Source organism: Bremia lactucae, linkage group LG8 (genome assembly GCF_004359215.1).
Source record: "Bremia lactucae strain SF5 linkage group LG8, whole genome shotgun sequence".
Taxonomy (NCBI): domain Eukaryota; phylum Oomycota; class Peronosporomycetes; order Peronosporales; family Peronosporaceae; genus Bremia; species Bremia lactucae.
Genome location: NC_090617.1, coordinates 2,601,689 through 2,614,138, shown reverse-complemented (window position 1 = coordinate 2,614,138; position 12,450 = coordinate 2,601,689). Strand labels below are relative to the sequence as shown.

Here is a 12,450-nt window from a genome sequence, read left to right as displayed (position 1 = left end):
AGCCCTGCCACCTCCCGATGATGTTCGGAGAGGTGGGGAAAATGAGCCCAATCAATATTGAGGCTCATCCTCACGTACACACGCAGAGATGCGGGTCGTGGGAAGGATTTCAAGTGCTACCAAGTGTAGGCGGGCACGTCGTAATGCGGCCACGCTCTACTTAGACACACACCCTAGCACAGCGAGGAAGCGGTTAAACCTGCTTCTCTTGCGTGCAGTGAGGTAGTTGTGGTGGGCGCGCAAGCGACCTCACCCAACACACTAAGTACTCTGGTTAAGTGTCGTCACGGGAGCGGTAATCCGTCTCCTCGTGCGCACTTACCAAGTAGGAAGTAGTTTTCAGACTGATTTATATTTAATAGAATTAAACACAAATACCTATTTTTACCAATTAAAATGATATCTCTATAGATATCATTTAATATGTATTGCGAGCGTATCTTTATAGATACCTCGCGTAACGGATGACGCTAGCCGTCATCACGGATGACGCTGGGCGTCATCCCTCCTAATGTGAATGCACCCATGTGCATCACATCCACAAGGGTTGGTCACAAATGTGCACCACACCCGAGTGTTGGGTCTAATTACTATTATTTAGTAATGGACCATCCCCTTAAGTACACATAATGTACTTAACGGGGACTGTGTAACATTAGGCAACTTTAGCCCGTTACACGTTACATCTATAATGTATTGGGGTGTCCCGTTGCATAAGTATTATTTCCTACAAGAGAAAGAATGAGCATTATTTCCTAAGAGAGTAAATAATAAAGAAGTTTAAAGTTAAGGCCCCTATCCTACCTCTTTCCTCCTCTTCTTTAGGTTAAGAAATAGATTACATATCATTCCAAGGAACATCCTGAATGGGATAAATCTAGAAATATTCGAGCCCCTTGGCCAATTGTAGCATGTCTTTATCCCAATAAACTTGGCACAATGTAACGGGGTGTCGGTTACAAAAATATTTTTTTCTATACAGGAATAATAAATATTATTTTCGATGATAGGAAATAAATAAAGAAGTACAAAATTATAATCTTTACTGATTTTGACTTAATAGTTCCAATATTACCAAATGTTGTTATATTGACGCAATAAGACATTAGTTCTATTGATTGGTTAATTCAAGTTTAAATCAACCCAGCTAATCTTTCTAAGACACGATGATGCGGTGTACAAGTAGGCGCCATACATAGTTGCTAATATAACAAAGTCAGTAGGAGGTAGGAGATCTTTACGTAGGAACTTAATAACTTTATACAGTTCTTCCATATTCTTTATTTTCAAACCTTAGAATAAAAGTTTGGTAGCTACAACTTATCAGCTACCTGTAATCTTCCTCTGCACGTCAGTGTACGTGAAGTAATCAAGGCGCCCCACCTTCACTGTAATCAGTGTAGGTTGACTAGTAGTGTTGTCAGTACTAGAAAAGGGTGCCCGTTACATTTGGTAGCACTTGGTAATTCGGTCACGAACGTTCCATCCATCATGGACATATTGAATAATGAAGGAGGGAGCTTTCAAGCCTCTCAAGAAGGCTACTACGCAACGCATGAAAGGTTTGCTCATTTAAGTGACATTGAATTGAGAGCGATCGAGCGCATGAGTTTGGTCGTAGGCGCGCCAGCCGTTAGCGCAATGTTGTTCGCTCTACAAAGAGACGAACAACATACGCCGATAGCCGAGTATATACAACACGAACTCGATGGTGTTCAAGAGAAAGTAGTCTTGCTTAACCAAGAAGGCTCTCAATAAGCGGTGTGTTGACAGAACAGGGTGCTTAACAATTAGAGCTGTTGAGACAACAGCATTTACATGCCACTAGCGGGTCGACGCTTCCACGTCGACATGTAAGCTTAAATAGAAACCTTTAAGCTTAAGGCAGTCGAAGGCGACTCCTATTTTAAGATGGCTTGTCAAATTAGACGATACCATAGAAGCTCGCCGCATCAGTGATAATGCGACGAAAGTGAAATTTGGCATGCCCAACTTAGCCGCACGCGCCAAATCTTGGGCCTTGGGACTCAAACGTCACGCTGTATTAGGATTTCGGGTGTATGAAATCCTTAAGACCCGGCTCAGGCTAATATTTGAGCCGCCACGTGCCGAATCCAGGGCTCGTGCCGAGCTCCTGGATTTGAAGCAGGGCAAGCGTGACCTTCACGCTTATGCCCAGCATTCACGATACCTGGTCAGCTGTATCATGTGTCATCCAATTGATGAACATGCACGGGTACTGTGTTAATTTAAGGTCTTGTAGACGGGTCTGTTAAGACCCACCTATTCCGGCTTGAATCAGAGTCTTTTGATCAGGCAATCTCTAGCGGAACAGGAGGACTTCAGTCTTAAACAGGCTTTTGTCCACTCTGGAGCTTATCGTCCTCCGAGACGACAAGATAACGGAGGTTCAGAACCTATGGACTTCTCGTATGTAGAGAGCGAAAAGCTCGCTCTAAATTAGAAACGATTACAGAAACGTAATTGTTGTCAAAAGCGGGCCACTACGCATATGAGTGTAGTACCCCACAGCCAGTGCCTAGAAAGACGGATCGAAAAAATCGAGTTCCCACCAGGAACAGCGGAGGACGCGGATCCGACGCTGTTGCGAAATCGCAACGGCGAGGCGGATTGTCAAAAACCGATCGGAGTCAGTAGGTGCGCAGCGCCCTACTGATCCAGCAACGTCAAAAGAATTTGCAGGGCTTTTGACGAAAGTTGCTCCTCACACACAAACATTGTCTGTAACTGCCCCAGGGAAGAGGTTTCACTCATCACCTTGAAAATAAAAATGTCAAATAAAATGTCACTTGAGTCCCTAGTCGATTGTGGGGCGTCGACCAATTTTACTCGACGCCAATTGCTAAAAGATCGCAGGCTCAAATTCGTTTAGCGCGATATACCATTACCGAGGATGACAGTGCGCCTAGCGACAGGCGCATCTGTAACAGTAAAGAAGCGTGAATTTGGTATCCAATAAACTTTAAATGGTAACCAGAACGACGATGATTTCATCGTTCTTTATTTGGATGAAAAAATTGGCGTCATCCTTGGATTACCATGGCTCAGAAAGTTCACACCATGGCATATACTGGCAGCATCAAGCGGTGCCAATGCCTGTCTCTCGTTTAACAGAGGGTCATCTGATGAACGTCTTGGAGCGTCCACAATCGTGTGGATGTCTTACGGTGAGGTTCTATCCTGACGGCGCCTTTGAACTACCGTTATTGCCATTATCGCCTATGGGCACCGTTGGTCTAATGGTTAGGATAAATCCCTTCCATGGATGAAGAGTGAGCTCGATGGCCTCAGTTGTGATTCGATCGATTGCACGACTGCGCCAGACCTCAGTGTGAATACCATCACACTGTGGAGTTAGACTCCGACGGCTGTGCACAAGCACAGGCAGCGTCGTAGTTCGACTACTCGAATAAGTTGCGTGGTACGGAACAAGGATGTTTGCTTGGAAAGCAACGTTTAGCAAAAAATATTTTGACGCCTCTTTATACGAGACAGTGCGAAAATAATAGATCGACTGGAGAGTCGATCGTATAGAATCTCGCTATGGTTGCGCAACCACAGCTAGAAGCTGTTGGGGGGATACTCCCGACTAAAACTTGAGGGAATTAGTCCCAAGAATCTGCGGAATAAGTTTTTAGAGACCTGTGGTCAAAGGTTCCCAGTTACCTTTCGAAATAAGTACCAAAGAGGAGACTTAGACATTAAATGTCTCAGTAAAAAATGGATCAAGTGTAGGCGCTTATACACTTAATCTGATGGCGCCTCCGAAGTAAACTTCGGGAATAACTTAATTGCCGTTGTTGTGTGATCTGCGTAGTGGAAAAGCAAGCAGGTCTGCGTACTTGTTACAGATGACAACTACGTTGCCAATATTAGGTCGGCAATGGTATTTCCTGGAAACATCGACGAACGAAGGGGCCTCGATGAGAAGACTCGGATTGTACGTTTTACGTCCCAATCTTAGGAGTCTTTGGAGACAAACCCTTTATATAAAGATCTGATCAGACTCAAGGGTGTATTCCATGAGTCTGTACCGTGCGGGTTGCCTAAGGATAAAGGCACTCGACACGAAATCGACCTTTTTCCAGGCTCGAAATACTGTGTCATGAGGCAGTGGCCGTCGCCTCGTGAAAAAGTAATAGCAATCGACAATTTTTTTACCGAACGCTTAGCAGCGGGTCATGTGAGGGAAGTAACTTCCCCACATAGATCTCCTACCTTCTGTGTGCGTAAAGCAACAGGAGAGTGACGAACTGTTCATGCGTTTAATAAATTGAACGCTGCAATAGTACCGGCTCGAACAGCGATACCACGAAAAACGTAATCATTGATGGTATGTCAAAGACCGAGTTGGCATAGATGCCGCTAAGTGGTCCTTTACCTGACCGATCAGGAAGGTTTCGTACCGCATGAAGGCTTCAAGCCTTGCATGTAGGACCTCTAGTCCCTGGGAGATAATAGATTCACGTGCTCAAGCCCAAACAAGGTTTTGAGCTTGTCATAAGCGGCGCGTTGCGCTTCTGACTGCTGTAGCAATTGTAGGTGACTCTTCCAAGTCACCGTCATTGCTCGACTCAGTGGCTAATGTGAGGGCCGCGGATCACCCGGGGCTGAGTCCATTAAGCCTTAGGGCTCTATCATGATAATCAAAGAGGTGATGACGAGACTGTTCGACACGTCGGACCTCTTTAGTGATGGGGAGTCATCTGATGATGGCTCCATGGGCGACGACCAGTTTGGTGGTGTTAGAATGCGTCACCAGGAATGAAGTGATCGTGAAGGAAAGAATGCTGCTGGTGTTGCTAGTTTGCATCACAAGGAAACGAGTGACTCTAAGGATCAATCTGAGAGCCATGTTAGCGTTAACGTTTATATGGGTTCGCTACCGAAAACAAGCCTTTGTTGCCCTCTAAGGGTAAACCTAACACATTTGTCTGGTATGACCAACCATCGTATTTCATACTCCATTGTTCGACTTATCCAGGCTTCACAAGCCTGGTAAGGGTGAAGCAAAATTATTTATCCATGCCTTTTTCCGGCACCGCTGTACACTTGTAAGCAGGCAAAGATGCTTTCCGTGAACGGTTCGATAAACGGACCGTAGCGGTGCATGCTACAAGCTGCACCGTTTGTATAGAGAGGCAGTGATACCTTGCTTCTCGTGGGTTTATATGTACATGCTGTTACAACGGCGCAGGTCATGCCCCTAAGGAATTATACCCCCTCAGAGATCCTCCGGAGGTAAAACAGATGGTAGATTGGTACATACCACATCTTGGAATTTCTTAATCAAGAAATAAAATGGATCCGTCGGAACTTCAAGGATCGATGACCCACTCCGCGCACTAAGTGCGGCTTTTATGTCATCAACGACAGCTTCGTCCAGAAGTATCGATGAGTTTAACTCAATTGTTGGTCGAATGACCACCATTTCAGATAAGTCGCCAGCCTCTAAGGCTCGGCCACACTCATCAATAGACATTTCGTCTAGCTCTAAAAGAGCACGTAACGAAGGGATTGCCGCAAGGCTAACTTCTCCCTCAATGTTAACGGTTACACCATTTTCAAGCGTGTGTAATTGCTCACTCATACCACTTTGTGAGGAGGGTATAAACGCTTTGCGTTTCCTCTGTCTCTGATTAGAGACGATACCCCTCTTAGAGGCCGGGACATTCACGTCCACGAATTTTCCAGCCTGTATTGGTTCTACATCCGGCATGGTGTCTAATTCGACATCCGACAAGGATATAAGTAACTAATATTTTCTTATCCAGCGAACGTTAACGTGTCGCTTCACGTGCATAAGAAGGGTTTGACCTAAAGTGCGCCCCTGGCGAACCACCAATAGTGTCACTATTGACACTCGTATGGTGGCACCTCGGCCGACCACACTCGGTGGACATAGACGTGCCAATCTAAGTATCTCAGGGATATTGCACCCTTGAGGGCCCTGGCGAACCACCAACAGTGTCACTACTGACGCTCAGTATGGTGCCACCTCGACCGACAACATTTAATGGACTTAGACGTGCCACTCCACGTATCTAAGGGATATAACGCCCTTCCCTAGGGTTCGTTTACCCTGTTGAGTCGCTTGAAGCCTAATCAGGCGGTGCAAACATGCTAGTCATTTGCTGTTTCAGCGAAAACCATGACGGAAAAGCGTCGTTTATGGACGCGCTGCACGAAAGTGCCCACTCCATGGCTCTACCTCCGAGTTGGGAAATGGCCGTAGCCACGTTTTGTCGTTCTGTTAAGAACAGGGCGGAGTCAATGGACATCTCCGTCTGCTTAATCTAAAAGGGAGATTTTCTCTCTCTTTTCCCTCAAATGTCTTTACATTGACAGCAAGAGGGCGAGCCTTCGGCTCTGAATCAAGCACAGAGATTAACCGGTTAGGTGTAGATGCCGCTAAGTGATCTTGTACCCGGCCAATTAGGGAGGATTCATATCGCATAAAAGCTTCAAGCCTTGCATGCAGGACCTCTGGTCACTAGGATATAATAAACTTTACATGTTTAAGCCCAAACAGAGTTTTGAGCTTGTCATAAGCTGCGCGTGCGCCTTTGAAAGTTCTAGAAACTTCCATTTTAGTGAGAAATTAGTATTGTAAGGACTCAGACGTAGATTGACTATGAGAGCTACCAAGTGTAGCGGAGTTACCTCGCTCCTTAAGTCAGCGGAAGACTTATAGACTTAGAGAGTCTCTCATTTTATATGGAACTAATGAGTTTAGCAAATCAGGGAGTCGTAAAAGCTATTAAAGCTTAATGAAAGGGATTCAGGGGTTCGTAGAACCAAGTGGCAACTAGTGCCCAAGAGGATATCCCTTAGAAAGGCTTCTATCTCTTACAGATCAATGCGCAAGCCTTAGAAAGGCACTTGACGCGTTGAGATCAAAAGGGGAACTGCAGTTTATTTAGTTATTTCAATTTAAAAACCTTACCCTAACTAAATTAAAATAGATTTGGCCGCCAGATTTATGTCTGGCGGCGACCACATTTGTTACCCATAATAAATGGGATCTAAGTAATTTACTTTCTTAAAAATTAGATAAGAGGGTATTTTACCCATAAGGTCAATGTACCACAACAACGGTTTTTCAACCGATATTTGCCCATTACATTACAGTTACAGTGAGTTTTTTTTGTAGTGTATATCTTTTGAGGATTTTTTTTTATCAGCTTAAGCAAACCTATTGGCTCAACTGGGATTATGATGGCTTCGTGGTATTGCAAGGCACGGACACGATGGCTTACACGGCGTCGGCCCTCAGCTTTATGCTCGAGTATCTGGGCAAACCAGTCGTCGTGTCAGAAGCGATGATCCCATTGCATTTTCCTCATAGTGATGCCCTCTATTGCTTTTTTGATTAGCTTCGTAAAGAAAGATAGTTACTTGTTTGCGGCTGCGACGTCGCAATTTGATCATGTCCGTCATGTGTGCCACATCATTGGCGATTCGTGCAAATCGAGACTATTCTCGTCTTCGTGTGCAGTGAGCTACTAAAGTCTTATAAGAAGGTCGGAAGGATCTTTATTTTTGGCTAAATGAATGTTCTGCCACCATACTTTAAACCCAACAAAGAAATTCTGCAAGTCAAGTAGTCATGTCGCGAAGTTTCGTCATACTATCTTGCCAAACTTTGATGGCAGCTGCCAATGTCCAGCTATGTTAATCCGCTTGCTCGCCAGTTTTCTTATAATGGAGCTTGCAGTGAAACGACGTGTAATGAGCCTACAGTGAATCGTCGTGAGATTTGAGCCGAACGAAAAAGCCCAAAAAATCTTGCAAGCTCTGCAACAGTAATTTATTTGTCTAAGTAAGCAAGCGAAGCTCCATTCGGATGCTGAACCCCCAATAATATAACGAGATGACTTTAACCGCAATGTTAAATAAAAAAAGCATAGCCGACTAGATCTAGCGCATCATGCTGGCGGCAACGTTCCTTATAACCATCTTGGTGGGGCACGCAAAAGGCGTGCACCGCCGAGTACGACTCCCAATTGCTGGTCGTACAAGCGTTCTTGCTTATTGATCCCATCTAGTGGCTAGTTTTCAAATTTAGGCAAGCCGGCCAACTGTGACGTTCGCTCAGCAATCTTATCAAACTGCACAGCGCAGTAGACGCGCCGACGTATGTTCAGGTACGATGACAACTGATGTAAGCACCAGTAGCGACCGCAAACGATTCGTCAGACATCGGTAGATCGTACATCACCCACAAGCCGACCGCAGCGAGCAAGCGTGCAAACTCGATAACCATGTATTTCTAAACATTCGAGACCTAGGCGTTCACTTGCAGTTTTATTCATTTTAACTTTTTGCCCCAATCGCGCTCAGAAAGAAGCAGGTGCGAATTTTAAATTATCTTACTTGGTCGTTACTTGAATTGGTTGGTTACAGCCAAAGGGTGATGGTCACCGGGAAGGGCGACGTATAACATAGATATTTTAATCAAGCTAGTAATTCCCCACATTTAAACAGAACCAGCTGTCAAGGAATTTGTATGGTATAATAAGTTTATCATTTTCGCTTTTGCCTGCGCTGACTATACGGCATACTCAAGAGAAGTCAAGTTCTTTTCGCGCGTAACGACTAGCCATGGAACCACTTGCGGTGAATGAACATGTAGCTGGCGCGGCTTGGGCGGCTATCAAGACAGAGGCTGCTGGCGGGAAGAAGCGCAAGCGATTGCAGAAAAAGGCACCAGGTGCTCCGAAGCGTGGCAAGTCACCCTACATTTTATTCTCTATGGAGAAGCGCGAAGAGATCAAGGCCACGATGCCCGACAACTCCAAGGTGACAGACGTGATGCGCGCCATTGCCGACGCATGGGGGAAAATGTCTGACGAGGATAAGCAGCCTTGGAAAGTTGCAGCTGAGGCCGATAAGCAGCGGTACGAGGAAGAGATGGCAGCGTACGATGGTCCCCTACGTGTGCCAAACAAGCGCGCGAAGAAGCACCCCGACGCTCCTAAGCGCGCATCTTCGGCCTTCCTTTTCTACAGCCAAGTCATGCGTCCTCGTATTAAGGCTGAGCATCAAGATATGAAGAACACGGAGATCTCAAAGCAGCTGGGCGAGGCCTGGTCGAAAGCTACAGATGAACAAAAAGCACCGTTCGTTGAGAAAGAGAAAGCCGACCGCGCACGCTACAAGAGTGAAATGGAGGAGTGGAACAGCCACAAGGTCGAGCGTGAGTACAACGAGTCTCAGCAGCAATTTAATAATTACGCTGCTATGACGGGTTTTGACCAAATTAGCTACACGGGCTCTTATTCTACCACAGAGGTATAAGCGCCTTCCTTTTTCCTCCCCGGATTAGCTGCTTTTTATTTTAAAGCCTGGGAACCGCTGCGTCTACGCTTGTCTTCAATATAGATGAAGCAGTTGGAAACGGCGGATAGACCCGATGGCTGCATCCGAGCATGGAAGTGCACATTCCTTACTTGTTTTGCCAAGTGTACGTTACGTATCCTTTTTAGCCGCAAACAATGCCTTTATTTTGTGCCATCTTTTACGTTTTCTTAAGATTAAAGTACCTGTAAAAAATATCTGCAAAAATGTTTACACCTACATTCTCTATGCTGTCCCAAGTGTGGTATATATTTGGAATCGTTAAAAAAAAATGACTATAGCTTGCTCCTCCCAAGATCCAATCGACGCGCGTTTCACGCCGACGAAAGGGCGTCTACTCCAGGCAAAATCTTGCCCTCTAGTAGCTCCAGGCTAGCGCCTCCGCCCGTGCTCACGTGAGAGACCTTGTCTTCGGTTTTATACTTGACGCAGCATGTAGCCGTGTCGCCACCGCCAATGATTGTGGTAGCACCAGACTTGGTCGCATTCACCACAGCATCCATAACGGACTTTGTACCCTTGGCAAAGGCATCGAACTCGAATACTCCCATAGGACCGTTCCACACGACCGTCTTGGCCTTGGTTACAGCCTTGTTGAATGCCTCCTGCGACTTCGGGCCAATGTCCAAACCCATCCATCCGCTAGGAATACCCTCCTCCGCAGTACAAATCTTTGTAGCAGCGTCTGCAGCAAATTTGTCGGCAATTACAAAATCCACAGGAAGATGCAACGTTACGCCTTTTTTCTTGGCCTTTTCTACAATTTCTGGGACTATCTTAGCACCCTCAGCATCGAATAGGGAATCACCGATCTCCATGTTATTAATCACCTTTTTAAAAGTGTAGGCCATGCCACCACCGATGACCATTTCGTCCACCTTGTCGAGCATGTTCATGATGAGCTGGATTTTGTCAGCGACCTTGGCCCCGCCCAAAATCGATACAAACGGGTGCTGCGGGGCATCCAGGGCCTTCGCAAAGTACACTAGCTCTTTGTCCAGAAGAAATCCAGCAGATCGGATTGGCAAGTTCACACCCACCATTGAGCTATGGGCGCGGTGGGCCGTGCCGAATGCGTCGTTCACATACACGTCACCAAGCTTGCTAAGTGATGCGCGGAACGAAGCTACAGCTTCAGCAGAGGCCTTCGTCTTATTGCCCTTGTCATCTGTTCCCTTGCCTTCCTCCTCAACGTGGAAACGTAGATTCTCAAGCAGCAAGACGCTTCCCTCAGCAGGGCAAGCACAAGCGGCTTCTACGTCAGGTCCCACACAGTCTTTTAAAAAGGTGACCTTTTGGCCAAGTTTTTGTTCCACGGCAACGGCAACAGGTGCAAGCGAATCTTTTGTCGTGAATTTACCCTCCGGGCGACCTAAATGCGACATCAGGATCACCGCTTTGGCGCCGTTATCCAGCACATGTTGAATGGTAGGTAGTGCTGCATCGATGCGCTGCGTGTTGGAGATAGATCCATCCTGGGCAAAGGGCACGTTAAAATCCACGCGGATAAGAACGCGCTTGCCTTTGACGTCGACGTCGTTAATGCTGAGTTTCGCCATCCTAGTTGGAAAGTGAAGATATGATAATTTTCTGAGCAGACAGTTAGACAACTTACGTTCAATTTGATCAATGCTTTAAAAGTAATAACCACTTGATTGTCGGTAAAAAAAAAACCTTTGATTGTCCTAATTAGTACGCGATCAGCTAAAATTGATAATTAGACAAGGTTCAAATATAACTTTTATTAGCTATACAATAAAAATTTGAAGACTAACACATATTTTGCTCGCTCATTTGTGTTGCGCTCGGTTCCTGTAGTGAAGACTATAGTGTTTACAAAAGGTGAGACGCAGACGAGTCTATTTGAACATTCACGATGGCATGTAACGGGCTAAAGTTGCCATAGTGTTATTTAAACCCATTAAGTACACTTTGTGTACTTAACGGGGTGGTCAATTACTTCATGTGAAGTAATTAGACCTGCCACTTGGTGTTGAAACGGGGTGTAACGTTACATGAAATTAACAACTTAACGGTTGTTAATAATACATTATCTAAAATGTAGATAATATTTGGAGAATATTACTTTATGTAGTAATGTTCAGAAATCTTATCCATAAAAGGTATAGACCATTATATCTATTTATCCCGCAGACTAAACAGCTGTAAACGTAAGCAAAGAGAGAGAGAAGATAAGATAAGAATTCAGTTGCATGTTTAGTATTAATTATAAGTAGTTTAGAGTTAACAGATAGAAAGAAGAGATACTTAATTATATTAATACAGTTTTCATTTTACCCTCTTTAAGCTAGTTAACTTAAAGAGAAGTCTTCCTCTGCACGTACTAGTGTTTCTATAATAACGTAAGGCACCACTCGCAACTGAAGCAGTGCGAAGTGACTTGTACTGAAGCTGTACAAGTCGTAGTGCCCCGTTACACATGGTAGCGCTTTGTAGTCCGTCCAAGGGCCACATTTCCTTCATCTAGCATGGACATGTTAGATGATAGTGGGAAAACACTTCACGTTTTACGTGAAAGCTCCTCCTTTCTAAGTGATATCGAAAGGAGTGCGGTCGAACGAATGAGTCGACCGTAGGGAACGATGCCATCTTGGCCACGCTGTCCGGTTTGGACAGAGATGCCCTCCATTCAGCCATCGCCCAGTTCATACAACATGAACTTGACGAGGTGGAGGAGAAGGTAGCCTTGCTGAATCAGCAATGCTCTCAACAGGCAGAACTGTTGAGATTACAACACGTACAGACCCCTGTACCTAGGATGACGCATACGCGTCGTCCCAAAACTCTAAAGATTGATATCTCTAAGTATAGGGGAGCCGAAGAAGACTCCCTCTTAAGATGGTTTGTCGAGTTGGACGATGCCATAAGAGCACGTCACATCATCGACGAACAAATGCAAGTCCCATTCGCTCAATCAAATTCGGCAGGTCTTGCCAAAACTTGGGCATTGGGCCTTAAGTTGCGCGACCCATATGTCTTTGAAATGCTAGAGGCTTTTAAAGCCCGGCTCAAACAGACGTTTGAACCGACCAGGGCTGAGTTCAGAGC

At 45.4% G+C, this 12,450-nt stretch overlaps 2 protein-coding genes across 2 annotated transcripts; one reads left to right on the top strand and one right to left on the bottom strand.

Annotated features, from left to right (window-relative positions):
* Positions 1-8,625: 8,625 nt before the first annotated feature.
* On the top strand, positions 8,626-9,321 carry CCR75_008798 (uncharacterized protein; the record flags this gene model as incomplete). The annotated part of the gene is made up of 1 exon (XM_067966847.1): positions 8,626-9,321. The coding sequence occupies one exon, from the start codon at positions 8,626-8,628 to the stop codon at positions 9,319-9,321; it is 696 nt and encodes a 231-aa protein (XP_067815775.1).
* Positions 9,322-9,695: 374 nt separating this feature from the next.
* Positions 9,696-10,940, bottom strand: CCR75_008797 (uncharacterized protein; the record flags this gene model as incomplete). The annotated part of the gene is made up of 1 exon (XM_067966846.1): positions 9,696-10,940. The coding sequence occupies one exon, from the start codon at positions 10,938-10,940 to the stop codon at positions 9,696-9,698; it is 1,245 nt and encodes a 414-aa protein (XP_067815701.1).
* Between the last annotated feature and the right edge of the window lie 1,510 nt (positions 10,941-12,450).